This window comes from Trematomus bernacchii, unplaced genomic scaffold (genome assembly GCF_902827165.1).
Source record: "Trematomus bernacchii unplaced genomic scaffold, fTreBer1.1, whole genome shotgun sequence".
In the NCBI taxonomy this organism is placed as follows: Eukaryota; Metazoa; Chordata; class Actinopteri; order Perciformes; family Nototheniidae; genus Trematomus; species Trematomus bernacchii.
Window position 1 is genome coordinate 2,450,606 of NW_022987616.1, and position 27,043 is coordinate 2,477,648.

Consider the following 27,043-nt stretch of genomic DNA (forward strand, 5'->3'; position numbering starts at 1 on the left):
TGACCAATAGGCAACCTTCAGGGTTTGGAAAGCACAGTATGTTCAGTGATGAAAACCAGGGAAAGTAAATAACCTCAGTGTTTGTTTCTCATCTACTGAAATGTAATCCAAAATGCATCCGGTGAAATCGGGAATAGGCGTGTGGTTAAAATGGTTCCATATACGAAGATTAGCTTGTCTTAGAGTCACTGGAGACACCTGAGTGAATTTTTTGTCTTTAAAGAACAAAGTGAGAAAGGATAATGAGAGGACATGTAAGACATTTTTGTTTCCTGAAAGCGGTGTCCAGCCAGCGGAGAATCTGTGTCTGGTCTGAGCTGATGAGCGAGTGCAGTCGTAACCTAGATTGTTGCTTAGGAAGACCTTCATTAGGAGATGTCTCTGAGCAGCAGAAAATACCTTTTTGCTTTTGCTTATCCCCAAGGACACAAACAGGTGTGTGAGTGAAATAATTATACAAGGCACGTTTGCTTCTGCACAGCTTTGGTGTATTCAGTGATGAAGATATAAATATATGTGCGCTTTCCATGATGAAGGGTATCGTTTCCTGTTTTGACAAAAGAGTCAAAATGAAAAGTGTGAACTTTCTGTGGAATTCTGAAATCATAATAAACCACTAACTAATATTAGTTAGTGGTTAGTTTATTCATGTTGGCTGGAAACGGTGGCAAAATAAATCATGATACAGTATGAGGTCTTCTACATTTTCTGCATTGTGGCCATTCAGAAGTACACCGCCATTAACTACGCATCCATTGTTTGTCTTTATAGGCAAAACCACACATGCATATACATGCTTCTTGAGGCAAAGCAAAACGGCTAACTGTTTACTTCTGATTTAGTGTCAGTGTCGGGTGTAAATATTCTCCAATACTTTGGTTTATTGCCAAATACCTGCACATTAATGGCATTAATCAGGGGCATTTCCTGTACCTGGAAACATTAGGGGCCCACAGTGGCGGCGCCAGAGATTTTCTTTTGGGGGTACTGTGGGGTAGCTTGACGTTTCAAAGAGGGTGCTTAAACATGTAGGGTTTCCCATTAAGGTACCGGGCGCTACAGTGGAAATTTCTACTGCAACAATCCCCACACGCACCTGCACGGTACACCCTCGACTGTTACAATGAAGGCTCGATAATCAGCTCACGGCATATAGGGGGGTAAAGTGCTATTTTTTATAAGTGGGGGGCGGACCTAACAACCTCTAGGGGGGCCCTCACCCCCTCTAGGGGGGTCCCCCGGGAAGATCTTTTTTTAAATATTGAAGTTAAAAGCATCAATCTGGGAGCAAAATGAAGAGATCTATGGATACCTCTCTCAACACCCATATGAAACAGAACTGTAAGCAGATTTTCTTTTTCTTTATGGATATTTTACAAATCACTCCCCTTTTAAACTGTATTCTTGTTTTACTGTCATATAGTATTTCATAACTATTTTTCATTTATTCTCTTGTTTTTTTTATAACTATAATGAACATATGAATGTGTGTCTCGGAAATAATCTTTTACATAATTCGTGACCAAACCGTTTGAGACCCACTGAGATAACTTAGACTAAAGTTAACTATCTAAACACTCAGAGAGTCCTTTAGCTCACCTGAGCCTCTCAGTCTGAGAGGAGAGGACTCTCCTCCAGCTTGTTGTGGAAACAGCTCCTTATGTCCGTTAGTGCAGCTAGCACCAGATGCTAACAACACGGTCCCTGCTGGCACCGGTGCGCTCTCTCTCTCTCTGGTGTCTTGCCTCTGTTGCATTCACTGAACACGGGAAATTACAATCCTGCCGTCCTCTCTAGTGTCATGATGAGGTTCAGGTAAAGCACGGTTAATGTATTATATTGTCCGGGGCTACAGAAAAAACCTTCGGGGCTAAAGCCCCGAATGCCCAGGCCAGGCGACGCCACTGGAATTCATCACACTCAGCAGTAGCATATAGCTAATAGCTAGTACGCTAGCTAAGATAAATGTGGCACTGGGTATACCTTCTAAATCTAAGCATTTTAGCTCTGTCATTGTTAGCATAGCATTAAGCTCAAAGTACTGCTAGTACAGGTGCAAAAAGACAGTGCGGCTTTAGAATCCTATAAGGCAATGGCTCACAAATAAATAGTAGAAATGGTTACATTTTACACTAACAATTGTTCAGGGTCCTTTTTTTAGAATTTCTAAGAATCAGGAGGAGTAATCTAAATAGTTTATTTGATGAGAGAAAAGGAAAAGTAGAGCACATGGCCCCGACGAAATCTTGAGTACATTGACAAAAGAGCACATTAGAGCAGACTACTGCTACAAAACTACTCCAGCAAATACACACAACGATCCAGTGCTGGACAAATCTGTGCATTGTTATTCTGATGTACCTGCTGTACTAAAAATGGTTCCATTATTTCTCAATAACCTTGAACATAGATAGCAATAGATAATAAAAATACATCTATCCTCTGGGAGCTGCAGAGCAGAAACAGCAATGACCGCTTAGCACCAAGGATTAGAAAATAATACATATATCTCACATTACCACTTGAAAAAATGTAAGACTGTAAGAAATTCTGGGTACATTTGCATATGACCTTGTTGAGTGTTTTGGTGAAACACAGAAAGGTGCTTCTCTGTGCACGCATCTAATCAGACAGCGTGATTAAACCAGACGGACCCCCTGTTGCATGAGGGCTCTGTAGCTCACGTGTGCGAGCATACACTCATTTAAAAATCACTTATCAGGGAGAATGAGTGTCAGTCAAGGTCTGACACACTGTCTTCTCAATAATCCTTACAACTTAAGTTCAGAGAGCATTTTTCTGTGTCTTTGTGGACATTTTGGGGAAATATAAGTATTTTTGTGAGCTGTTTTTACAAAGAAAAGTTGAGGATTTTATAGAAAAATATGACCCTATTATTAAATATGTATTTATGATTATATGAAGAATGAACTAATAGGATTGAAAGTGTCTTTCCAATTCACTGTGTCACTAATGCTTTGGATCTTCTCCCAGTGTATCAAATATCAGCTAATTAACTTCCCTTTCTGGCTCCCACTCCCTGTCGGTCTTTCTCTCTCATTTTACTTTCTCCAGCCCATCCTCTTCCACCAGTCCTACACACACACACACACACACACACACACACACACACACGCAACACACACACACACACACACCACACACACACACACACACACACACACACACACACACACACACACACACACACACACACACACACACACACCACACACACACACACACACACACACACACCACCTCTCTCGTTGTCTTCCTATGTCACTCATGTTTTCCATCTTTGCTCATTTGGTCCAAGTTTATCTTGTCATCTAACGGATTCCTCTGCAAAGTGAAAAATGACATTTTGGGTCGGGGACTTCAAGGATGGTCAAGTTAATGAATGGCCACCAGATGGCCCTTATTAGGCTAATGTGTTCCCCCTCTCCGCAGCCCCAGCGCTCGTCTGGGGAGTTAACTCGCTGGCAGCCAGTGAGTGTGTATCTGTGTATATGTGTGTGTGTGTGTGTGTGTGTGTGTGTCTGTGTGTTAAATCGGGTTAACCTGAGGAGGATGGAAGGACGCTGCACCTCCACTTTAACTCAGCCGCTCTGTTTTGATGGGGTCAACTGTCCACTGCTGTCCCGGTCACTCCGGCACCCAGCTGACCCCTCGGCCCCCCCCCCCCATCTGACAGCCTGACACCACCGCTGCACTCCAGACTGAAGTTAACATGCAAAAAATAGGATTCAGGGAATGAGCATCGAGGCTTTTTCCCCTCCAATCTGACAGCGTGTTAATTGCCTCATTTATAATCCCTGCTCATCAAAATGAATAATTGCTGTAATGCATGCATCTACCACAAAGACCTTTGTTAAACTCCCAAATAACGCTAAACATGGCAATTAATTGAGTTTAATTTATTAGATCGTCATCAGTGTGCGCTGCCTCTGGGCCCTTTGTGTTCCTGGATGCTGTAGCTGTGAGGGAAGAGAGCAGAGCTGTCAGAGCTGTTTCAAATGAGTGCCGCCGTTAGTCTCCATTAGCCGCCGTTAGCTAACTACAGGCCACAACAACATCTCCCTCTGTCTGATTAAAATTCATAATTTCTCTGGTTTTGTGAACAGAATTTAATTAGTAACAGAAAACAATGGCTTGGTGTGAATGTAACCATACATTCTGATTTAGCTTGTTCACTATTAGATCACACTATAGGCCTATGTGTATCCACACGGAACTGTTGCATTCACAAATGAATGTGTAAATGTTGAATATATTACATGCTGTGTTTGTAAGGCCTATATGCTCAGGTCGGCTCTGGATATAAATGCACTTATGGTTCTTAGGCATTTGATATTTACAGTTAAGTCACACAAATGACTTAAGAGGTTTTTCTCAAGATTTTTGGACATGTCACGTCTTGAAATCTTGACTTACTGGGACACAATATAAAAGGAGTTGTGAATGTTATATATTTGATATGAAAAAGGAACAATTTGCTTTAAGTGGCACCATACAATGTTTGCATGCACCAATTAATAACAAGAAAACCTTCTCAGCACATTCAGATGTGGAATTGAATGGACAGGCGTAGCTAACAGATCTATGAAAAGTGAGCCGGCACATAAATGAAATGCAACTGAATGAGCAGTCAATGCGTGAGTGTGCTTGCCACAGTAGACTAAATAGGGCAACAGCATCATCATTATCCATCACTCTGAAGGTATAAAACTGTAATAAGGGAGTAGGGTGACCTCAGGCGGGCTGAAACTCTCGTAGTGGTGGTGCCGCGCCATCAGTGGAGGCTGGGACATAACTGCTGACGCCACCACATTCCCAGGAATGACAAATGAGAGCTGAATACATCTGGAGGTGCTTCAGGGGACACTGGGGAATGGGCACATTGCGAATGGCACGATTGCCAGTTGAGGTTAGGAGGGAAAGAGAGAGGCAAGCAACGAGTGAGAGCGACTCAAAGACCCTAAAATAGAAGCTCTGCCTCCCACATCTCCATCATCCCTCTGCCACACGGAGGAAATGGGGGTCTGCATACATAATATAGAGGACTGCATGGGTGTATACTATCAGCTATATATTTGCCATGCCATACAAATGTGTTATTTCTGGTGGGAAGAGTATGAAAAGCCAGTTCTCCCTTTTTTGGCTCACACAATGGCTGAGGTCCAGATTACATTTGTAATTGTTATTTATTAATATTGATATTTTCCTTCAGACTAAACATTTCTGGTTGCATTTTGACCTTAAAACTCAAAACCCTTTACCCTATTATCTCTCAGAAAGCCAGCACAGGGCTCCAGATTTAAACACACAAACGTACTGTAAATGGCCATTTCTATGCATTGCACAACGATCCAGATAAATAATGGATATGAAGCTCCCCAGCAGCACCTAAAATAAAAGTATCTAGTGATTTAAACAAGATGCACTGGGGCATGTGTTGGGCTCACACATAACGTTAAACCCCAAATCAAAACCTTTCACATGCAGCTCCACACCAAATATTACAATACGGACGAGCAGTTAACATGCCAAACGTGATAGTCATATCGATAATTGATACGTCAAACAAATGGCTCGTCATGCTGCCTGTCTGTGGTGGTTGTTCCAGCCGTGGAGATCCTGTAACTCGAGGTGTACGATGCCGGAAAGTCTTCCAGTCCCACTTCAATATCACAAGGCCTGATGAGCTAATGCATTTGGAACAGAGGGGAAAATGAAATGTAACCGAGACAGCAGCTTTCCATGCAGAGTGATGGTTTCCTCATCTCCTCTGCTAAATTGGAGTGGATCAGTGTGAGCTCCACACTCCAGAATAAACCACGGGGGACGGAAGAATCACCGGCACCAGTGGAAGTTCCTCGGCTGGGTTTGAATTTCACTGGAGCTGTATGTTTCCAATATGTCTCAAACGTTGCCTTAAGTGTTCTGATAACACTTTCCACATTGTCAAAAAACACAAAAAATAGGCTAATTCCATATATGTCTATTTTAGTGGTGCCTTGAAGTAATATTATATTAATATATTAAAAATATTTAAATCTTGCTCACGCAGGATTGGACATTTTAGTTGCCTTTTCATCTATTTTCCAAGCATGACAAATAAGGGTCTTTTGGAAGTCATCCGGACACTGATTGAGTTGTTTTAAGATGTGTGAGATTTAATTATACAATCAAATGTTTTGAGGTGAAACTCTAAATGACCTGCGTAAGACTTTTTCCTGTTTTCTATATTTCTTTGTCAAAATCGATTGCTATGCATATAGAAAGGATTGTTTTTTATTTCTGCAGCTATAATTTGTTTGTGTTATGTTGCCTTCAAAATGTCTGTGCCAGCTGTTCCCCAAATCACATGCAATATATGAATGCACCAGCTCATATCACTCAACTCTTTTCTCATGCGTAGTTTTTGAATTCCGTGTGCATGTGCAAACAATTTGAATTCAGTGCAGGAATGACACTGACAATGCAACAGGTAACTAATGAATGTACACATGTCATAGCTCCTGCAGAATGTCAGCCATATACGCATCATTATGCAGCGGCACGAGAGCTGCTAATTATGTGTCATTCATATGATGATAATAAAGAGTATTCTCTGATAGTATGACTAACGAATGTGGGTCACAGATAGGACACAAACATCTACATTCCTCCAGATTTCACTTTTTCTTTCAATGCATGCACACAGAAAACAAACTAGAGAGTGGAACAAAGGGTGTCATCACACCAGAGTATTTATTTACAGGGCAAACTGAATATAACAAGTATCAGCCACACATGTGACGCATGTTGGATGCTTTTGTTAAGCTTGTATTTGACTCAAACTTCAGCTGTGCGGCAGGTACCTGTTGACCTTGAAACTGAATTTTGAAGGACAACTGCTTGAAGTTTTTGTACCCTTATACGAGCAGAATTCTTAAATATGGAAAGTATAATGTTACCTGCTTTTCATCAAATTAAATTATACTTTTAAACTGTTTTATGATGCAGAATATTATCAAAGGCAATGTTTGTGGCCCCATATGTTACTGAAGTGTGTCTATGCATATGTGTGTTAGGGACACTGCTCTTTTTTGTATGTGTGAATATAAAATAAGGCTACGACGAAGAACTGCAGCTCTAAAAAGTGCACTAGAGTATGCATGACTGTATGCCTTCATTTTATGCCAATGCCAGTTGGAATAAATGCAATCACACTTGGCTGCTGAGAAATGCCGAGCCATGTCAACATGCAGCGCTGTGGACGACATGCGCTCTCTTGAATCAACCTTCCAGGACTGCATATGTATGAGAATAAACCAAAGGCTATAATAATGTAGCTGCAACCTGTAAAGAAGGCTGCCGATACAGGAGTGTTTGTGTGTGTTTGTGTGTTTCTGAATGGACCAGTGTGTGTGTTTTATGGTGATGAGCTGTCTGGGTGTGTTCCGTAGACAGCGCCTCAGTGTTTATGCAGTGCTGATAGTCTCCAGGAAAAACAAGGGGGGAAAGAGTGCTGCTTGATATTTACACACAGCAGCTATACCATCTGGCAATGATGATGGCTCCCTCATGGCCCCAAAAGACAGCGATAAACCTGGAGAAAGCACGAGTGAGAAATAGACTGGGATATATGGAGTGCAGTCGAAGAAGTCAAAACATGACAGATTAGATGAATTGCAGGGAGATGGAAAGGAGCGTGGAGGAATGGCTGCAGTGCTAAACTAAAACAAGAGAGGTTCAGTAAACTGAGCAGGCCATTTTGTTGCAATGGTCTTCACTGGTGTTTATTCATGTTCAAGACAGTTTACTTTCATGTTTCAATATGGTATCATGTATGCTGCCAGGAATCCTCTGAAAGAACGTCTTCTTCCAAACATAATTTATTTTGTGTCATCGTGTGTTAACCCCTTTGATAGATATACATTCGTCCTTTCCACCTTATTAATGCTGCTCTCTTTAATACCAACCTTTGACTATAGTACTGTATGAAGCAGATTAATTTGTGCTCCATACTTTATCCGTAAATTCGAGATCAATTAGATCTAGGATAGCTAGCTGGTTTGGACAAGCATCCTATTTAGGAGTGTGAAATGCACTGATTTCCTCTGCACTTATTGTTAGGACTTATTGGAATGTCATACAGAGATGGTGATCTCAGGTATATCTCTCATGAACTGACAGGTTGTACAGCTGCCTGCTGCTGGGAGGGGGCGCTCCTGAGCCCCTTAACCCCCCCTCTGACAGACTGTGTCACGCAGGAAGGGTCTCAGTATGTACTTTGTAGACTGTGCCTGGCCCTCTCTGATTTGGGAGCAGCCTCGCTGTAACTATCAGCCGCCCCTGCTCCTGTATTATCAGTGACAAGAGCTTCTGGTATTATCAGTGTCAACAACACAGAACTCTTTGCTCATCTTCAAAATCCATTTCATATCAGAGAGGACTGCAGCGGTCCAGAAAGTTTCTCCTAACAATCTCTGAGTGCTGAGAAAAGGGCTGATGTCACCGTCTCTCCAGCCATCTGTCACACTGGAGGTCCGGCCCCAGCTGGAGGGGGGGGGGGGGGGGGGGATGTTGGATCCAGACTGCCCGGCCCAGGCCAAAGCCCGCCTGGTGGGTGTTCAGTACAGAGTCTCTTCACCCCTGCAGGGCCACCAGTGATCCTTTTGGTCAGTTTAACTTTAGTCCCGGCAGGTAGTCAGACTCCAGATGGCAGAGGAGACCCCCGCCTAACCACACGACCTGCACTCATGCATCATTTTGACGAGAAAGCAACCATAAGCATTAACATACGGTGTGCATCTTACTTGCAGTTTTTCAGTGTCACCTTTTTTGCATTGAGTTTAATTTGCTATGTTTGGAGGTTTTGGTTAACTTGGTTTGTTATTAACAGCATGTTGTAATAACAAGACCTGCACGTTATCCCCACATTCAATCACACTCACATGTATTAGCCAATGAGCTAATGAGAAACAGCACCCCACTGGCTGCAGGTTATTTAAGTCCTGTGGAGGGAATAGCAACAAAACACGGCAGTAGCACCACGGCAGCTATTTCATGAGCACTACGATACTTCAAGGACTGAGTTCCTAAGTTTAGCCAGGAAGTCCCTCCTGAGCCCGCTGAGCTCACAGATATTAGACTGACCACTAAAAAGACAAAATGCTGAACTACACTCCTTTACTGAAAGTGTTCCCAACTGCATTGTGATCCTGAACCTACACATAATGACGTCAGCATTTAATCACAATCTAGGAATGCTTTATAATTAGAGTCTGAAAGGTTGCTTTTACGTTTGAAAATGCCTTTTAGGTGTCATTATGGTTATGTATAAAAGGGTTTATTCATTGAAATATGTCATTTGAAGGCTACAATTCTCAATAACTCTTCATTATAATGAATCATTACCATGACTCATCAAATGTAGCACCCAGCACAATATGCTCCTGCATTCCTTTAGGGTTTTTTATTTGAAATATCGTTCAAAATCCTTATTAGAAATTACATACAATTTATGTTGACTACATGGTTACTTCACGTTTTTTTCTAAAACACTGTAAGTTCATAACATTGCAGGCCAGCTAACCAATCAGAGCAGCCTGGGCTCTGGTTTCAGACAGAGGGTGAAAAGAGGTGCTGCAGCACAGGCAGTATGAGAAAATAAAGAGCTTTTTGAACATTAAAGCATGGAGACATGTCCCAGTAGAGACACAGAATAATAATATGAACCTGAATATGCCCTCTTTAAGTATATTTCATAACATGACAACACATTAGAAGAAGCAATGTATATCTTTATTATATGCTATGTACATATTTTACAGTATGGTACAGCAACAATACACGGTAATGCTACACAGTTGAGATTGCACGGTTTTAGAGTTAGGCCACAGCGGTCGGTACCGTGGTTCTGACACAACACTGAGTGTACAGGAAGTACATCTTTGGCTTCAGGGGATCACAGAACATGGAGCGGGGACACAGAATGCAAACTTCAGTCAGGAGGGAGCAATAATACACAGAGAGGGAAGTGGGGGGGTGACTTGTCATTGGATTAAGGGTGGATTTTGAGCGCTGGAAGAAAGACACATTTCCTTCATGTACTGTATGGGTGATAGTATGCTGTTTCTGCTCAGGTTGCTACACAAATGTCCTCTCATGTTGGCGGAGGAGATTGTATCCTGAACCCCTGCTGGGCTAAGACTTGCTCAGCCCTAAATCCTGTCAGAACATTTCTTCACACGTACACGGTGTGTGCCTCTGCATATAGACAGAATCTGTGCACACTCCATAGGAGGAGAGGACAGAGGTGACAACCAATTCATTCTCGCTCAATTGCTTTTATTTCTCTCTATGAATTTGCGGTCAAATTAAAAGCAGTCCTCAATTAGTTTATAGAGAATCGCCTCTTCTATTTTCAGAAGTTACAGCAGTTACAGCCTACAGAGCATCGGGGTGAGGGCCAGAATGCAGAGAGAAAGACAGAGATTGGATGAAAGATAGATGGGGGAAGAGAGCAGTAAAGAGAGGGAGAGAGAAGGGAAGTGACAAGGTGAGAGAGAGCGAGGGAGAGGAGACGACAGAGAGATGGATGCAGTGGGGTCGCCGGGGTGAGGAGATGGTGTAATGATTAGATCACAGATACCCTTGAGCCTTCCTCCCGTCCCTCCTGCACACACAGAAAATCTGGAAGCGCACTAGGAGTGGAGGAAGGCCTGCAGTTGTAAATGGCCCAGCTGTCAGAGTTCATCTGGGCGGAGGAGGCGAGCGGAGTGGATTACGGAGTCTCTGCCTCCGCTCTGCTCCCAGGACGGAGAGGCGCTCGGGCTGGATCACATTTGGGCCGCTGCCTCACCGCAGAATTCCTAAAGATGTTATAAATCTAATGTTTGACTGCTCAGAGACTTTTGGGAACAGGCGAGGAGGACAAATAGAAAGTTCTTGGAAATCTGGTAAAAGTCAGGGAATGTCAAGAAACTTCACAATACAGCTTTTTCAAATAATTTCACATCTGCATATTTTAACCTGCTTTACTAATCCGGACGCTCTACTTCTTTAACAAACTTAAATCTTGTCTTTACACACTTTGGATTTGTCAGTATGTCATCCTCTTTCCCTCATCTCCCAGCAACATGTGTGAGGCGAAGGCTAAATGCCTAAATATTGTGACCCTCCTTATCGGATGATGTCATCTCCAAACTTAAGCAAGTTGAAGGTGACTGGCTTTGGGAAGAGTTGTGTTTAGGATGCTTCCATCTAGTGGTCACTTAATGACACTGATGATACACAATTTGGAAAAAAGGGGGCGTCACAATGCAAAATACATTAAGATGACTATTTCTGACACATCTTCAGTGCAGTTTTAAACAACATGACTGAGAGCAAAAAAATATATTGTCATACGTATCATAATGGCAGGGCTGGCAGGGGGTTATTATAGATGTCCACACATAATGGCTCCATTAAGAGCATATCTTTACAATAAACTCTTACTTTGATTCACAAAATATATTTCTGACACAATACCCAATGACATGGACACAATAGAGACATGAGGGGGTGGATGAAGGCTTTGAATAGGAGTAATGCCCTATCAGAGGTCCACTCAAACTTTCCTTAGAAAGTTCTGAATTCAATGTCTGATGCTTTTTTTTTGTTATCACCTCGAGAATGCTGCCTCTTAGTACCCCAGTGATGTATGTTATGTACATTTTATTTTTACCTTCCCTTAACAGAAAAGAGATGGATGGTTTTTAAAATGTCATGTGTAGGCGTGTGTGAAAGTCTATATGAGGGGAAATGTAGCCAAAGTACAGCTTTAAAGAAAGAAGAATTTAAAGTTCTTAGTTCAAAGAGTTTGCCATGAAAATATGTACATATTTTGAACAGGGATGTACGGTTTGTAGTGTGTTTCTCCGTCTATCCAGGAAAGAGAGAATCCTGGCTGAGATTAAAACATCGCTGCACAAAGCCAACAGCTGTTCCTGTTCTCACCTCCAGACATAAATTGATCACTATTTTAATTCTGTGCACACTGTCTTCCCACTCTCTCTCTGGCTATATAATGGCTGACTAGTGAGTAAAGTGGGTATTTATTCCCCTCAAATGTGGGAAAATCCTCTTTAAGTGTGGATTAAGGAGGCAGTGTGCATAATGTACCCAGGGGGCGAGGGTTGAACACAGAAGATACCTCGTGTCTGTTAATATTGTGATGCATAATCTGGTAAAAAATCATGTTAAACAACACATCTGGGTCTCTTTCTTTTTCAAGAATGCAATCAATCATCCTATCTATCATATCTGCAGATGGTGAAGCTGAGAAACAAAGCAGAGAAAAATGTGAGATAAAAGATTAAGAAGGTTGAGCTGCTTATGTTTTCTATCGGCTTTATGTTGGGGACAGGTGGCTTCGAGGTAGTGTGGCTCGTTCCCCGACAAGCTGCTAATGCCTCCAATAAGATAAACCCTGGGCGAATGTGCTCCTGTCGACAGAGCTGCCACCGATAAGAGCCGAGGATCGCTAACGGCCCAGACAACTGAAAACATGAGAGGCCGGCTCCAGATAAAGAATGTAGGAGGAGGGAGGAAAATAGGAACAACAGCGATCAATTGCTGGCACTGCGCAGCGATGCTATCCGACGCAATCCCTCTCTTGCATCTCCTGTAGGAGTGTGTGTGAGGCGATCGTAATCTGAAGGGGAGGAGAGGTTGGAGGTGTGTGTGTGAATCTGGGTCAGGGAGTCATCAATAACCAGCAGCATTAGTGGAGGAAACACACAGGCAAGGTCAAAACTCACTGAAATCCCCTCAGAGAGAAGGGGACAGAATAGTGTGGGTCTTTTCCGCCTCAAATTGCTCTATTCCCACAGGTGGGTGGGGTGGGGGTGGGGGGGATGCTTGTATGGGTGGATGGATGAGCGCATGAATGGAAGAGTAGCATTTCTACTTTTTGACAGACTGGCGACGGCCGACTTGGCAAGCAGAAACAGGTGGGAGCTGGGGGCAGAGAGGGGAGGGGAGGGCGGGCTGAATTATGGATGGATGGATGATGTGGGGGGGGGGGTGAGGGGTGTCTGGCGAGGGCTCGAGCCCCGCTGACAGGCAAGCTGCTATTTGGTGGAGTCACTTAGCCACACAGAGTCAACCAGAAATGATGGGGCATCTTCGCGTCCCTTTTCTCTCCCAAAGGATTCTGGGAGTGTTGCCGGCGTCAGGACTCCATCGAGGAGAGCGCTTCACTCCGAAAGTAACAAGCAGCGGTGCAGAAGCTCACTCTTTGTCACTGTTCTGTTCACAGTGTGCTTACTGCACTGCTGCCGTTCTTCCTTTATCTTTCTCTTCTTCCCGTGGTGGACCTTTCACTCCTCACCCTCCTCTACGTATGTGGAGGGGAACCAGCCCACCTGAGGGGGGGTGGGGAGAAACGAGAATCAGTATCCACACATACAGTAATTTATGGTCTCCCAGCTTCCCACATTAGTGATTTTATACATTGACCAGAATGCCCTTTGGCAACCTGAAGTGAAGAGCTGTAGTGACAAAAATAAAAATGTATATATTTGACGTGCTAATTCTGGGATCAGAATGCTAAGTGAAAATGTGTGATGCTCAGGCCCGATGTTAGGCTTGGAAATTCACAAATTTGTATTAAAAACTCAAAGTTAACAAAAGTGTTTCTAACTATTAGCTATTTGATTGGAGCCTGAGCTAAAAACAAAATAATAAAAACAGATTGAGCCTGATTTAAATGACACATAATGTCATTTTATTCAATTGGATAAGCCAAACAATTTTTTCTGTTCATGATAACTAGACTATTAAAATCCTTATATTAAACTCAGAAGATTTTAGCGGTACATTCCTTAAGTGTTTTTCAATTGAAAAATCCAGCCTGCTTTTCTCGCCCAGCTGTAGCGATTGTTTTCCTGGTTGAAGGCTCTACGGAGAGTCTAACAGCTCTCGACAGACTCTACATACAGAGTTTAGTTTCCACCGGAGCAGCATCAACACACACATCAGGCTTAGTAAAAGAGAAAAGCTTCTTCATTTACAACAGCTGTTCACAAAAACACTCACGGCACAGACACATTACTGAATGCTGCAGCACACACACAAACAAATAAACAAACAAACACACAGGCGGAATTTGTCACTCAGGCTAACACTCTCCACCAAGCTAAAAATGCAGTGTGAGTAGGAGTCAGTACATATATTTCCCCGCATCTTGAAACAGGATTTTCTCAACGCTGCATGCCTGATTATGAAGCGCTCTTGGTGTATGCATTTAAGACAAGAGCAGCAAATCTACTCTTCAAAGTGATAATGTTGGGAAACACTCATGTTGGAAAGGTGTTCATGACGAGATAAAATAGACTCAATATAAACAGTCCCTTCCAGGTACCTGTAGACAAGAATACCATCCTCAAAGAACCACTTTTAAGCATTAGCTAAAACTGGATGTAAGGCTGTAAATAGTGTATACAACTAATACACATTTTTAAGCTGTTCTGCCTTGACTACATTTCATAAAAAGTAGACATGAATGCAGTGCAGAGCTAGTGCACAACATGTTTTACCTATACTGTAAACGTGGGCCTTTCTCAGGGTTTTTAACAAAGTGGTTACCTGCGATCTCATATAAGACCCCAGAAAAAAGAAGATTCTCCCCATTTTGATTGGTGATTGTATGCCATGTTCATATTCCCAGTTTAAGGCTGAACCTTACCCGGCCGTTGGCCTCGCCCCTCCACCAGCCGTTGGCTCCCGACTTGGTGTAGATCTTCACCACGTCTCCCTCCTGCAGCGAGAGCTCCCGCGTGTCCCGCGAGCTGAAGTCGTACCGCGCGATCGCCACACCGATCACCTTTGGCGCAAACACTACAAAAGAAACAGAAGACAGTTGGACATTAAAATATGGTAGTTTTTGTTTTAGGTTAAGATGGGTAAAATACATCAGTTTCATCGTCAACACATGTGCACTACATACAGATACACAAACACATACAGATGGTAATGGACGACTTTTGTCAATTCACCCAGAAAAACCTCTGACCATCTTTCTTTCTCTCTCTTTCTTATGAAATGCCAAATTATCTTAATAATGGCAGCAATTCAGCTAACTCATATTGGGTTTACTTTCCAATGTAGCCTAAGTCTTTGACAAAAAGTATATTTGGGCTAAATGGCATTACATGACAGCCTTGGAAGGGGTTATTCCATGCTTTCGCCAGTACGAAAATTGGCGAAAAAGCCAGGAGATCTTCCTTCCTCTACACACCATGTAACCGCCAGATGTATTTTTCAGAAAGAGAGATAAAAGAAATGCTGAATGACACTGACTTACATAAACTAATGGAACAGTTCTTATCCTAAGCGTGCACCATAGTTATATTGTTTCATATTGTTTTGAGGGCTAAAGTTTCACCTGTCACTAGTTTGACGACAGGACTAGATGTAATGTACGTTTATAAATGACAGTGTGTTTGTACTAGTGCATGTGATTTAATATAAATGACCTAACCACAACAAAAGCGTGGCCCAACTAAGTGCTTGTGTGTTGCACTGCTTTAGTTAAGATGGTCCATTTGGAGTGCTGACAGCCGTGTGTGAGCGACTACACATCCTGTGGAGCAGACAGCAGTGTGAGAGGCAGCTGTGGAGAAGGTGAGCTAGTTTCCTCTGCTCCATCCCACCCTTCTGCAGACACTGTCAGGTGAGCAGGACTGGGCTGAGCTGACAGGTGGAAATGGAATGTCAGACCTCCACAACCTGGCTGTGGGGATTGAATATCTAATATAAAAGAGCACTTGTTTGGACACCTCCACCTTTACTTTGACAGACGGAAGCAAACACACAACCAAACTCAACCACATACGACTCAAACACCACTCCTCTGCCTCACACGCTGATATGTACATGCACAAATGCACACACACCAAATAACATGCAATAGTTAAACAGACAGTCCCTATTCTCCTCACAGGGTGCCATGTATGCGCACACACCACAGAAGAGGTGAAATGCTGCAATTGGAAGCTGGATGAGATTCAGACGGTGATGTAACGTGAATACAGAGCTGCAGCCAGCATGCTAAGCAACATGAAAGGAAACAGAGGGAAATAGTGAGAGAGGCAGACAGAGAGAGAAGAGATACCTGTACCTGACCAGAAGGGAGCAGAGGAAGGAGGAACAAAGCTGTAGCCGGCAGGAGTTACAAAAGAGAGGCCGTAGAGCAATGGGGCTAAGGCGGGGCGGGCCAGGCGGGGGGTGTGAGGGGGGGGAGGCAAGGGATGGTAGAAGGAGAGAAAAGCAGAGGAACATAAATAAAACATGTTTTTTTTAATCCAAACTCTGAGGTATAAAGCATACAGTTTGAAAAAAACAAAAGCTTTAGCAAGTGGTACGTCATCTACCTAGTTAGGTTAAATATGGGATTTAAATGAAATATGAAGTGAAAATGCATCTCTTTCCAATTTGTCATAAGGATGTCTGCATCAGTATTACAGGATGACATACAGATGTCTTTCTCCATATCAAAACAATGATCCACCTTCTGCACACTTCCTCTGATAGACGCATTCGACCTGATACTTAGAATGTGGTTGTATTTCATCTTCTATTATAGTACTTTATTTTTCCTAAAGTTCATACTGTCCACACCACAGTGCATATTTCTCTACTTTCCGGTCGCCCTCTGCTTTTGTAACTGTATCCCTCTTCCTGTGTTTCCACTGGCAAAGAAGAAAAGAAGCTACAGGCATTGATCTGGTTCCAACAATGTCTAAAAGGTGTCAGCACCCTGCTCTGGGGACAGAACCTCTAATACTAAAGGGTCAGTGTTTTAGACTTAGAGATCATTTTTGGTCCAATTGGTTATGTTGGAATGTCAACATAGCGAGTATGGCGCGAGTACAGTCAAAGGAAGAGTACAGCACAAAGTATAAATAACAAAATGGTTGACTTAATTAAGGATTTTGTCCATAAAATGTTAACAAGTATGAATGAAACATCCAATTCCTGGATTTATTTGTAGTATCCAGGCAATGAAAAAGGCATTTCAAATTCCATTAGACAGATGCAAGGAGTCAGAAGAGGATAGGTAATAAGTGGCTCATTAGTATAATGGATGTATTACTGAGTGAGCCTATTGGGAACAGGCCCTGGACCAGAGCCTCTGTATATATTGACTGTAGTCAAACTAAACAAAAAACGACAAATAGCGATGCGACATGACTACAAAAAAAAGAAAAACGACCACAAAGAGACACAAATGAACCACAGAGAGAAGCAAAAGAACTGCAGTGAGATTCGAAATGTCATAAATAATGCAAAATGAGTGACACAAGTGACACAAAATGACTACAAAAAGATGCAAAACGACCACAAGTGACATAACATTGCTACAAGGAGATGCAAAACAACTACAAAGACACACAAAATGACGACAAAGAGACACAAAACGACCACAGATGTTTGCTCCAGCACAGGCGTACAATTCTGCCGCTGGGAATTGAAAATGTAATCCCCACAATGGAAGATAAATGCCCAAACTTTATGAAAAATGTGCCGCTCCCGACAATACTTCTGTCAAGCTAACTGGCCGGGGTTATTGGTATGCTGTAAGGAGAGCAGAGCTCCAGTGGTTTTTAAAATGAATACTAATCAGCACACTGAGAGACAGCTCAGCAACCGCTAATAGTGTCTAGGTACGAGCAATATAAAGAGGGATCAACGTGCACTTCAAATAGCCACCAAAACACCAGCTGCATTTTACATGCTTCATTTTTTGCAGAATCTGATTTGTGGGACACACTGGAATACACAATAAGGGCTGCTTGGCAAATGAAAGAGACTTAGATCAAGAGCAGTACACACACCAGCAGCCCAGAGTCCACAGTATTTGTCTATGGACACATATTCATTTATATTTTGGGTTTAACATTGTGTTGGGCTGGTGTAGTTAGTGAATTAGTTCAAATCAATCAATCAATCAATCAGTTTTGCCTTCCGCGAAGCTGTCCAAAAAAGAAAGCATAAACATTCATTAGCAGTCTTCCAGCCGTGCTCGAGGAGGATGGAAATCAAAACAAAAGAGTCATTTAGAAGTGAAAGAGAGAAATGAAGTCTGCACACCGGGAGGAGGCTGCCTAGAAGAAGGAGCCCACACCGGAGCAAAACTAATTTGGACTGAAGCTGTCTCTACTTGTGTTTTGAAGCAGAGTTTGAACAACAGGCTTCTCACAGAACACCCGAACAACTCTGCACAATCTGTTCACATTTCTCCCGCTCGGAACGTGATCGTCAGCAAGCTGTGACTTTTTTTATTCCTTTTTCCCATTGCATGCAGCGGCATACAGCGTTCAAATGAAATCTCCTTTTGCCACTGATTGCGATAAGTCGTACATTTTCCATTTACCAACTGATGGGCACTGTTGCTTTGCCTGGCTCACACACTGTTTAATACCTTTTCTTCTGGCATGGCTCAACATTTAGCTTGTGAGGGGGGGAGGGGGATCATGGATGTTTGAGAGGGCAAACAGCACTTCAGTGTTCACACCTCTCTTGATGGGTTTTCAAACGAATTCCCACTTGACATTATTAGCCAAGGCGCTAAAAAAAAGGATAAAAGTGATTCTACACCAAATGTATTTATGTTTTTGTCTTTTGACTCTTGACTTTTTTTTACTTTTAATTAGTAAAAAAACTGTTTTGTAGCAGAAATGTCTGTTCACTCCTGACAATACTCTGTTTCATGTGTTGCTTCACTTCAAACCAAAACATCATGTCATTAAAATCTCTTTTCAAAGTCCCACACATCTGTTGCATACAAAAAAAACATCTTAGTGGACCTCTCTTATTCAGTCAGGTTAGTAAGTGCAATGACTGACAAAGCTGCTCAAATGTGACAGTAAACCGCAAGCATAAATAATCATCAATTTGCCCAATTTTATCAAATGTTGGTGACAAGATGATGAGGTGTTGGCAGATTTGTTCATAACAGAACAAACAGAGCATTCTTACAGGAGAAAAATATCATGCATAGCCCACAGATCCACGGCACAACGTAACATCCACAAGAACAACGTTTGCCAAAAACGTCTTGAGGCATGTTTGCTAGCAAATTGTAGCCTGTCTGAATTTTAAAGTGTTACTTCACTGAAATGTAACAATAACTTGATGGTAAGCTACGATTTCAATATCAATAACATTAACTTTGTAGGTAAATTGATTCATGGTTCAATTATCCTTTGTTTTTAGTCAGAAACATGAAATTTATGATATAAATGTTTGTTTTTTTGTGACTTCAATTTTTTGTATTAACTCATAATGGATGATTATTGATCTACATCCAGTAATACCCACACGGTAGATAAGACTATAACTCTGATTATAAATGCTTCTGACTATGGTTAACTCGTTGAAGGGTCAACCCGATTATCTCTCCTTCCTCTGGACGTTTACTGAAGATCACATCGATTTGACTGAGTGTTATCAAATCTAATAACATGCTTAGTTGATTCTCCAACCACCATTTGACAGTTCGGTCAAAAGCAATTAACGTCAAAAGAGACCAGACTCTTTACCACATAAATAGCTACCTAGCACTTTTAAGGCTGTGAAGATGATGCCAATGGAATAAAAGCAGTGTGTGAGAGAAGCTGAAAAGGTGATGGATAACAAAACAGGGAGCTGAAGGAGTGATGGGGGAATTCAGAAGAGCCAGTGACAGCAGCATGTTGCAGGTTAAATAAAAAAGTATTTACAACAAAAGGAACATGAGTCTTCGTTTTGGAAGTTTCAGAAAGACATTAATCTAGGACATTTCTTCATAATTAAAAATAAGGGAATTGTCACAACATTTCTTGATAATGAACATCAGGAAATGAATCAAGAAATGTCTAAATAATTAAACTACATGTTTTAGAGTTGTATTGTTTCTATTCTTAGCTCTACTCACTTTGGCTACTGGAACGGTTGAGGCTGTGCATAGCAGCGGTCTCCGGTTCCCGGTAAGGGAACTTTAGAGTCGTGTCCAGACTCCTGAAACCTTCTCTCAACGAGTGGTGTTTGTAGTACTCTATCAGCTCCTGGAAACACACACACACACACACATACAATTAGTAAGCAAATGAATAGATATGCTGGCATTTGACTTTACTGCATGTACCTTTTTCCTTGAAAATAAGATAAATTAGCCATGTTCATGTTTTTCAGCTCTCATGACGGAAACGTCCATAACATTTACATGTCAAATAATGAAGAGTCTGCTTGTGCTACATTATACTGTCTAATGTTATGAAAGCTGATTGAATTAATATACCACTTCATCTGACAGACATTTAGATGTTCTTTCTATTCTATAAAATGCAGTGAAATTATGTTAGCAAAATATTAAAAAGCATTTTTTCCAAACATTGCACTCCAAAATGTATTAACAAATTTCGGGTTCAGAGAACACATTGCTGATTTGAAGAAAACCTTTCCAACATGCTCTTGACTTATCTATAATGCTGGAGCCCTGGGGCCAGTATAAACACGTCTCTAATCATGGCTATTTTTGTGCACACTGCTAAAATAAAATTCAGGTTTTGACACGTCATTAAGCGAACATGAAGATTTATTTATGAATTGCAGTGGTGGAATTAAAAAGAAAAGAGGCTGAAAGACTCACCAATATGCTCCTGAACTTCTTGTTCTCTGCGATGTAGAAGCAGAAGTCCTTGGTCAGGATCTTTATGTGCTTCACGTCGCTGTTGTACCTGTGGGCCATTGAATAAGTTATGAGTCTAATTTCCGTCTCTGATCACAGCCATCGATCGGTGGCTGGCCCCTGGCCCCTGTGGAGCAGGGCCGTCGCTGCAGGGTCCCAGAGGTCTGTGACACGTGAATGATGGCTATTTAGGAGAAAATGTGCACATGTGTGTTTCTGCTCCCACACACCCACACGCTTGTGTTGGCATTAACAGGGTGGCTGATGGGGCTTGTGGTCAGGGTGGGCAGAACTCTGTCTGACATTCACAGTCATTACTCAGCTGATAAAGGGACTAATGCAGCAGTTAGCTTGTTCCCAATGATCACATTTATAATAATATATGGGATTTTTATAGCGTTTTTCCGAATGCTCAAAGATGCTTGAATGTAACCTTTTAAAAATATACTCAAATTTATGTGCATTTAATTTCTTTAAAAAAAGACATGGTATTGTATTAAAGTGATAGAAATGTGCTTACTGAGATGCCTTCCCAACATTTAAGGAACAATTCAATACCAATCTGATCTCTGTCTGTTAAATCTGAATCTACAGCCAGCTGCTGATTAGCCTAGCTTAGCTAAATGAGTGGTGATGGGGCTTTGTTATAAACTGTATAAGTGCTTGACTGTTTTTATACCTTTGGAGAAAGTGTTTCTTGTTTGCTGTGCAAAATACATAATTTGACATATTCCATTTTTGCACTCTTTGAAACAAACAAAATACCTTTTAGACAAAGTCAAGCTAGCTTTTGCCTGCTGTTTGCTATGCTAAGCTAAATTAAGCTAACCGTGTTCTGGCTTTATATGGTGGACATAACATGAGTGGTAACAAATGTTACTCTCTTCAATTCATATTCATGTTGATTCCCACAACTTACAACATTTCCTTGATCTATAACACAACACTCTGAAATGTAACACACTATGGCTTACAAAATCTCAAACTAGTTTTCAATGCCAAAACAACATTTTATGTAATAAATACAATGCAACTTCCAAGGTCTGATTTCAAGATTTAATTTTTCTTTCAAGATTTAAAAAGCTATAAAAACACTCATGTGCATGGCAGGAACTATCCAGGAAGCAGCCTTGGAAATACAGTAAGTTAAAATGCTAGATCTTAATCTGAACAGAACGGGGGTCTCTTGGCTATTTGGACACATCATAAAAAATTCTCTGCCTGCTCTACTCCGAGAAACCGAGATGGCCATTTCCATTTGTGGCTAATGCTTTTTGAAAGTCGTTCCCACAACGGAGGCTTCTCTTTCCACTCTGCTTCTGTCTTTCACAGCGACGTTTTAATAACCTTGAACAGTCTTACAGCTGTTCAGACAACCCTTCTGTGTGCACACGAGCAATTAAGACTTCAGCGCACGAGAACTTGAAGGGAACTGAAAGCTATACTTTCCAGGGAAGAAAAGGATGCTAAAAGAAGTTGAATAAATTTAAAGGAATGTCTCCGTAGCCCATGGAGAGGAGTGCTGGTGTGCTTTTCACTGCCTACAATTTACACTGAGATGAGATACAATGGTAGAAACACTTAGCATCGCAACCTTCTGAAATGTGCTGGGTTAATTTATCACTACCAAGATTTTAATAACAAACCAATATGATTGTTTTAGTGGGTTGGGAGCTCAAACCATGATACATACTGCTACATGTGCCTTTATCTGCTCTGTTTGGTCAGGTTCACACACATCATTGTGGTTAACCACAGTCTCAAAGCACATTCACTCAAATCTTGTTGTAAAGCCAGGAGGTCAATACTGTGGTTTGGCTTAAGTCTAGCAGCCGCAGACATGCAGAACAAACATGTTAAAGTGAACTCATACAATCTAAGGACTGTTGAAAGCTGGACCCAGGACGAGCCTTTAATTATCACTCAATAAAAAGCAACATGTCAAATATTCATTCTGTTGTCACCACATACACAATTTGACTAATAAAGTAGTGCTCTTTAAATGTAATCTGTGATTGATGATACAAATGTATTATTTTCTATCATAATATTTCATTTAAATCAATGAAATCCATCAATCCAGGTGTTAGTGGAGCATATGATGTTTCTTAATTGACTTTATAGAAATATGAGACTTACTTTATACTGATGGCGTACTCTGTGAATTCTCTGCTGCGATGGCGGACCAAGTAGGTGCTGTTGACCCTGTGAAGGAGTTCTGTTCCTGCCTGAAGTCGCTCCATGGGCCCTGCAAACCTGCAACGCAACAGCCAAAAGAAAACAATGAAATCGCTGTCTACATATCATTCACCTTTGAGAACTTTCAGACTGCAGCTGTTTTGTGAACATACCAAGCTTGAGACGAGTAATCGACAGGCTTCGGGACCTGTAGCAAAAAGCAGAAGTGGAGATGTGTTGCTGTTATTTTCAATAACTTGCACAGCACTCATCCAACTCAATAAAAGTACACCACTGCAGTAAAGTACTTGGCGCCAGGTCTACAAAATGTTATCATGCTGATGTTTTGCTCTTACAGGTGCTTTAACAACCCCAATAAAAAATCGTAATGCGCTCCTTATCTTTACAAAAGTGTAGACATGGTGATTTGTTATGTAGAGGACAGCTCATATTCCTGAAGCAGCTGGACATAGTGTGAATTTCATTTTTTCAAATGCAACATGAAAATCAACAAAAACAAGCAATAAGTCAGTGAAGACAAAACACGCCATTATTTCTCCCTCTCAGTTTTTCAGTTAAGTTTGCACAACATAAAGTATTGCTTTATCCTTCTAGGACATTGCTCTTGTTCTTATTGATAAAGTGAATTAGACAGTAAACCACTTTTATCTCATAAGACAACACAAGATCCTTCTGCTCAGGACATGAAAGCCAATGGGCTGTTTTTCTTCTCATGCCAGGTTAAATACCTTACCTCGCCCCACAAATCCCAAAACATCCTCTCGCCACTACACTACAAGGAAATACATGTAGCAAACACAAGTTTCTACAACAGGCCCTCATGTAGTTCTAGAAGGAAATGCTGCTTACACATGGGCAAGGCTTCACAGCGTCGCTTGGAAAGAAGCCAACCTCTTTCGTCGCCAGGATTTTGCCCTGAAACCACAGAGATAATTGTGTTACGTACATCTGGCTGACTCTGTCTCCATTATTCAGAAACAATTAGCTTGCAACACAGAGCAGTGTCAATGTACAGCCTAGTTAACTATTGTGGAAATAATGGCTGGCAGGAAGACGGAAAGAGAAGGGTTCCTTATTCCTCCCATGGTGATGACTCGCCTTGATTTATAAACACCGGGGAGAACTCAGTCTGTATAAATAGGGAGGCTGTAGTGCGTTTCCTCTGACGCTGTGGTTAATGAAGCTGCTTTTGTCCTGTACAACATTTGATTTGTATGTGACAAACATCCAGTCATGGATACCATAGCTGTAAGAATGTGATGCTTAAAAGTCAAGCAAATTAAGAATGTGTGCATATGCATTCTGCTGTTATCTGGCAGATGCACAATAACCTGCAGCATGCAACCACTTTGCATGGTCTCTAATCACTTTGTATATACAATACATGAGTAAGGATATTGAATGCAATGCAAACTTTAGATGTGTAAATAAGCATGATGTAAGATGTTTTTGTTTTTATCTCCTTGCATAATTTGAGTTGTGCATGTCATAAACCACACCTGCAAATTGCAGCAGTGTCCTGCATTCATCTTAATCTAAATCCATTTGTTATGATATGGTTGAAAAATGAACCATGTTACAAGAGACCTATAACGGCATCACCACTCAGCCCTTGCTGCTATTTGTGCCAATCTCTTTCTGTTTTATTATTGAGAATCTTTAATACATCTTACATTTTCATTTAGAAATGCTATTTTAATTTACATGACACTCTCCCAATGTTAAGTCTAAGGGCTGAGTAGTATTTGTAAGGACTTTATGTATTTGTAGCCAGTTGTACTCTCAAGACATTTTTATTTAATGTGTTATGTATGTACTGTGTAGTTTGCAGATCTGTAACCACAGAAACAGCTGGAGCACTAATATGCGGTACACAAGCTGCCTGTTTAACTGTCAGACTTAATAATGTCATGTTTTTTGGGATTCTAGAGGTTATAAAGGGGACATAGGCCTCACCCAGGGGTGTGTTTTCAGACAAAGCCACTTCCAGCTCAGCCCTTTTCACTGGTTTTGTGGTCGTCTCCTGTCACATCCCTTCTAACTCTGCACATTTTATCAGTCTTTGTGGAAAGCCTTGCTTTCTACTGCCTCCTTGCTAACAGTGTGATAATGATTAGAGCTGGTTACACTGACAGAGTAAACAGATGGTTGCTGCTGAATGAAATGAAATTACAGTGATCGATTTTATATTTCCACGCATCCCAAGAAGAAGCGAAACGATTATGGTCTGCTGGCTATGAAGGTGATGGATATTGAATTTTGTCTTCAGCTGCCTCCAGTTAAGCGTTTATGCAGGGTTAATTGAAATCTGTTTCGTATTAAGTACTATGAGATTTGTTGGTTTCCTCATTACATGTCTGATTATAATACAATAGTACAGTAGTTAATGTCAATACAATGCCCTTTTCAGGCCCCAGTTAAAATCCCAATTTTATCATTATGACCGCTTTGATTCTGCCACTGAAACACACACTTAGACACTTCTACACAAAAACGCATCTCATTTCCAGTGTGGCTCAGTTTAACTTCCTCGTAATAAGTGCTCTGCTGTGTGTGTAATTGTCTGCGGGTGTTAACATGTAAAAACTGCAAAACACAGCTGGAATGCTACAGTATTCACAGTTATAAAATGTCCTAAATCAACATATCTTTAATTTACAAAACACAACCCATTAATGACACATTTTGAAAAAGGGGACCATACCAGATGTGAGTTATAGTAAAATATGACTTACTGATTCCCCTTGTTACAGAATATGATGGTGTTGACAGTAGGAATAAGTTAAGGTTTATATACAGCAGGTCAGTTTTTTTGTGTTGTTAAATATGTGATTAATTGATCGTGTGAACACTGACCTGCCACCATGGGCTATGGAGGTCGGCGCAGATTAATTCGATGATGTCACCCGTCTGGATGCTGAGTGCCGGACCAGACGTTGGGCTCGGCACCCCAAAGTAGTTCCTGATCACCAGCATCTTGGGCAAACCTGCAAGAAAGATGCAGTCAGTTTCTGCATACTGTTTTCAAAAGCAAACAAATCTGCCTCTGCAAATCAACCTTCCCTAGAAATGTATTTACCAAATCAAACAAAATACATTCTATTTTAAAGAGAAAATGTGTTTACAATGCTTTTTTTGTCTTGTGAACTAATTAAATGTCTTAAAGGTGGTAATAGTTTTATACGGAATACTTTATAGTTTTTTTATGATCTAATGAATATCTTGAAATAAGGTGAATTTAGTATAACTAAAAGCCAACATTTGAATTAACAAACTATTTTCGTGTGATGACAGTTTAAGTAAATGTCCTTTTTATAAAACGACCTGTATATATCTGAGTAGAGGAGGACAAATGTACGTCTCTTCACTTTGAATGCCTGGCTGCAGGAGACCATATACCTGTGTGAATATGCAACAATGACCTCAGGCCAAAAAGGGCATGTTTGCTATTCTCAAAGTGCGTCTTTGCTCTACTAAACTATTCATGGCCCCGTTATAGGTGGTAATGAGAGGGAGTATACATATGTACACACACACACACAAACACACCCCTTGTCACCAGTGCACTGCCCTTGCAAATCATTTGGACCCATTATCATATTACTGATAAGCAACAGTGCACCGTGATGCATGGCTGGTTATCAGGCTCGCAGATAAAAGATAGTTTACTGCAGGACAATGTATTGAGAATTGGGAAAAATGTATCAAATAAAAAATGTTCCATCATATGTGACAAAAACGTGTTGAATTTATGTATTTAGTTGTCACCATTTCTATCCATTCAAGCACTTTTCCTCACCAGCTATATATACTAATGCAAATAGTAAATGAAGCACTCGAGCTGTTATATATCACATAGTAAGGGTTTGCACTGGCACTTAAAGAAGTGCTTTTTAATAATGCTGAACTTGTTTGTTGAAATAACCTCAGTCAGCACTATTTGATTTAGCAAAATGGCCAACTTTGATCCTATTATTCACTGAGAAATCACTGAAATTGAATTATAACATGTCAGTTAAAAAGCACCCTCCTATGTTAAACAAATCAACAGTTCATATTTCACATGCTTAATTAAGTGCAGTGTTTTGCGATAGTGTTGTGCAGGAATACAATACGAGAAAAATACATTCAAGT

General features: G+C 41.2%; 1 protein-coding gene across 2 annotated transcripts in view; it reads right to left on the reverse strand.

Moving 5' to 3' along the window:
* Window positions 1–9,773: 9,773 nt before the first annotated feature.
* The window catches only part of LOC117483944 (guanine nucleotide exchange factor VAV3), a 74,238-nt gene continuing 56,968 nt past the window's right edge, over window positions 9,774–27,043 (reverse strand). Inside the window, exons 20-28 of one of the 2 annotated variants that reach the window (XM_034132294.1) lie at window positions 25,766–25,896; window positions 23,759–23,824; window positions 23,062–23,096; window positions 22,850–22,966; window positions 20,672–20,759; window positions 19,958–20,087; window positions 16,160–16,240; window positions 14,726–14,877; window positions 9,774–13,403 (exon numbers count right to left, since the gene is read on the reverse strand). In XM_034132294.1, the coding sequence (XP_033988185.1) occupies window positions 13,359–13,403; window positions 14,726–14,877; window positions 16,160–16,240; window positions 19,958–20,087; window positions 20,672–20,759; window positions 22,850–22,966; window positions 23,062–23,096; window positions 23,759–23,824; window positions 25,766–25,896 (845 nt within the window). In that variant the 3' untranslated portion in view covers window positions 9,774–13,358. The remainder of the gene's footprint in view (window positions 13,404–14,725; window positions 14,878–16,159; window positions 16,241–19,957; window positions 20,088–20,671; window positions 20,760–22,849; window positions 22,967–23,061; window positions 23,097–23,758; window positions 23,825–25,765; window positions 25,897–27,043) is intronic. The other variant, XM_034132293.1, reaches the window with a different exon arrangement.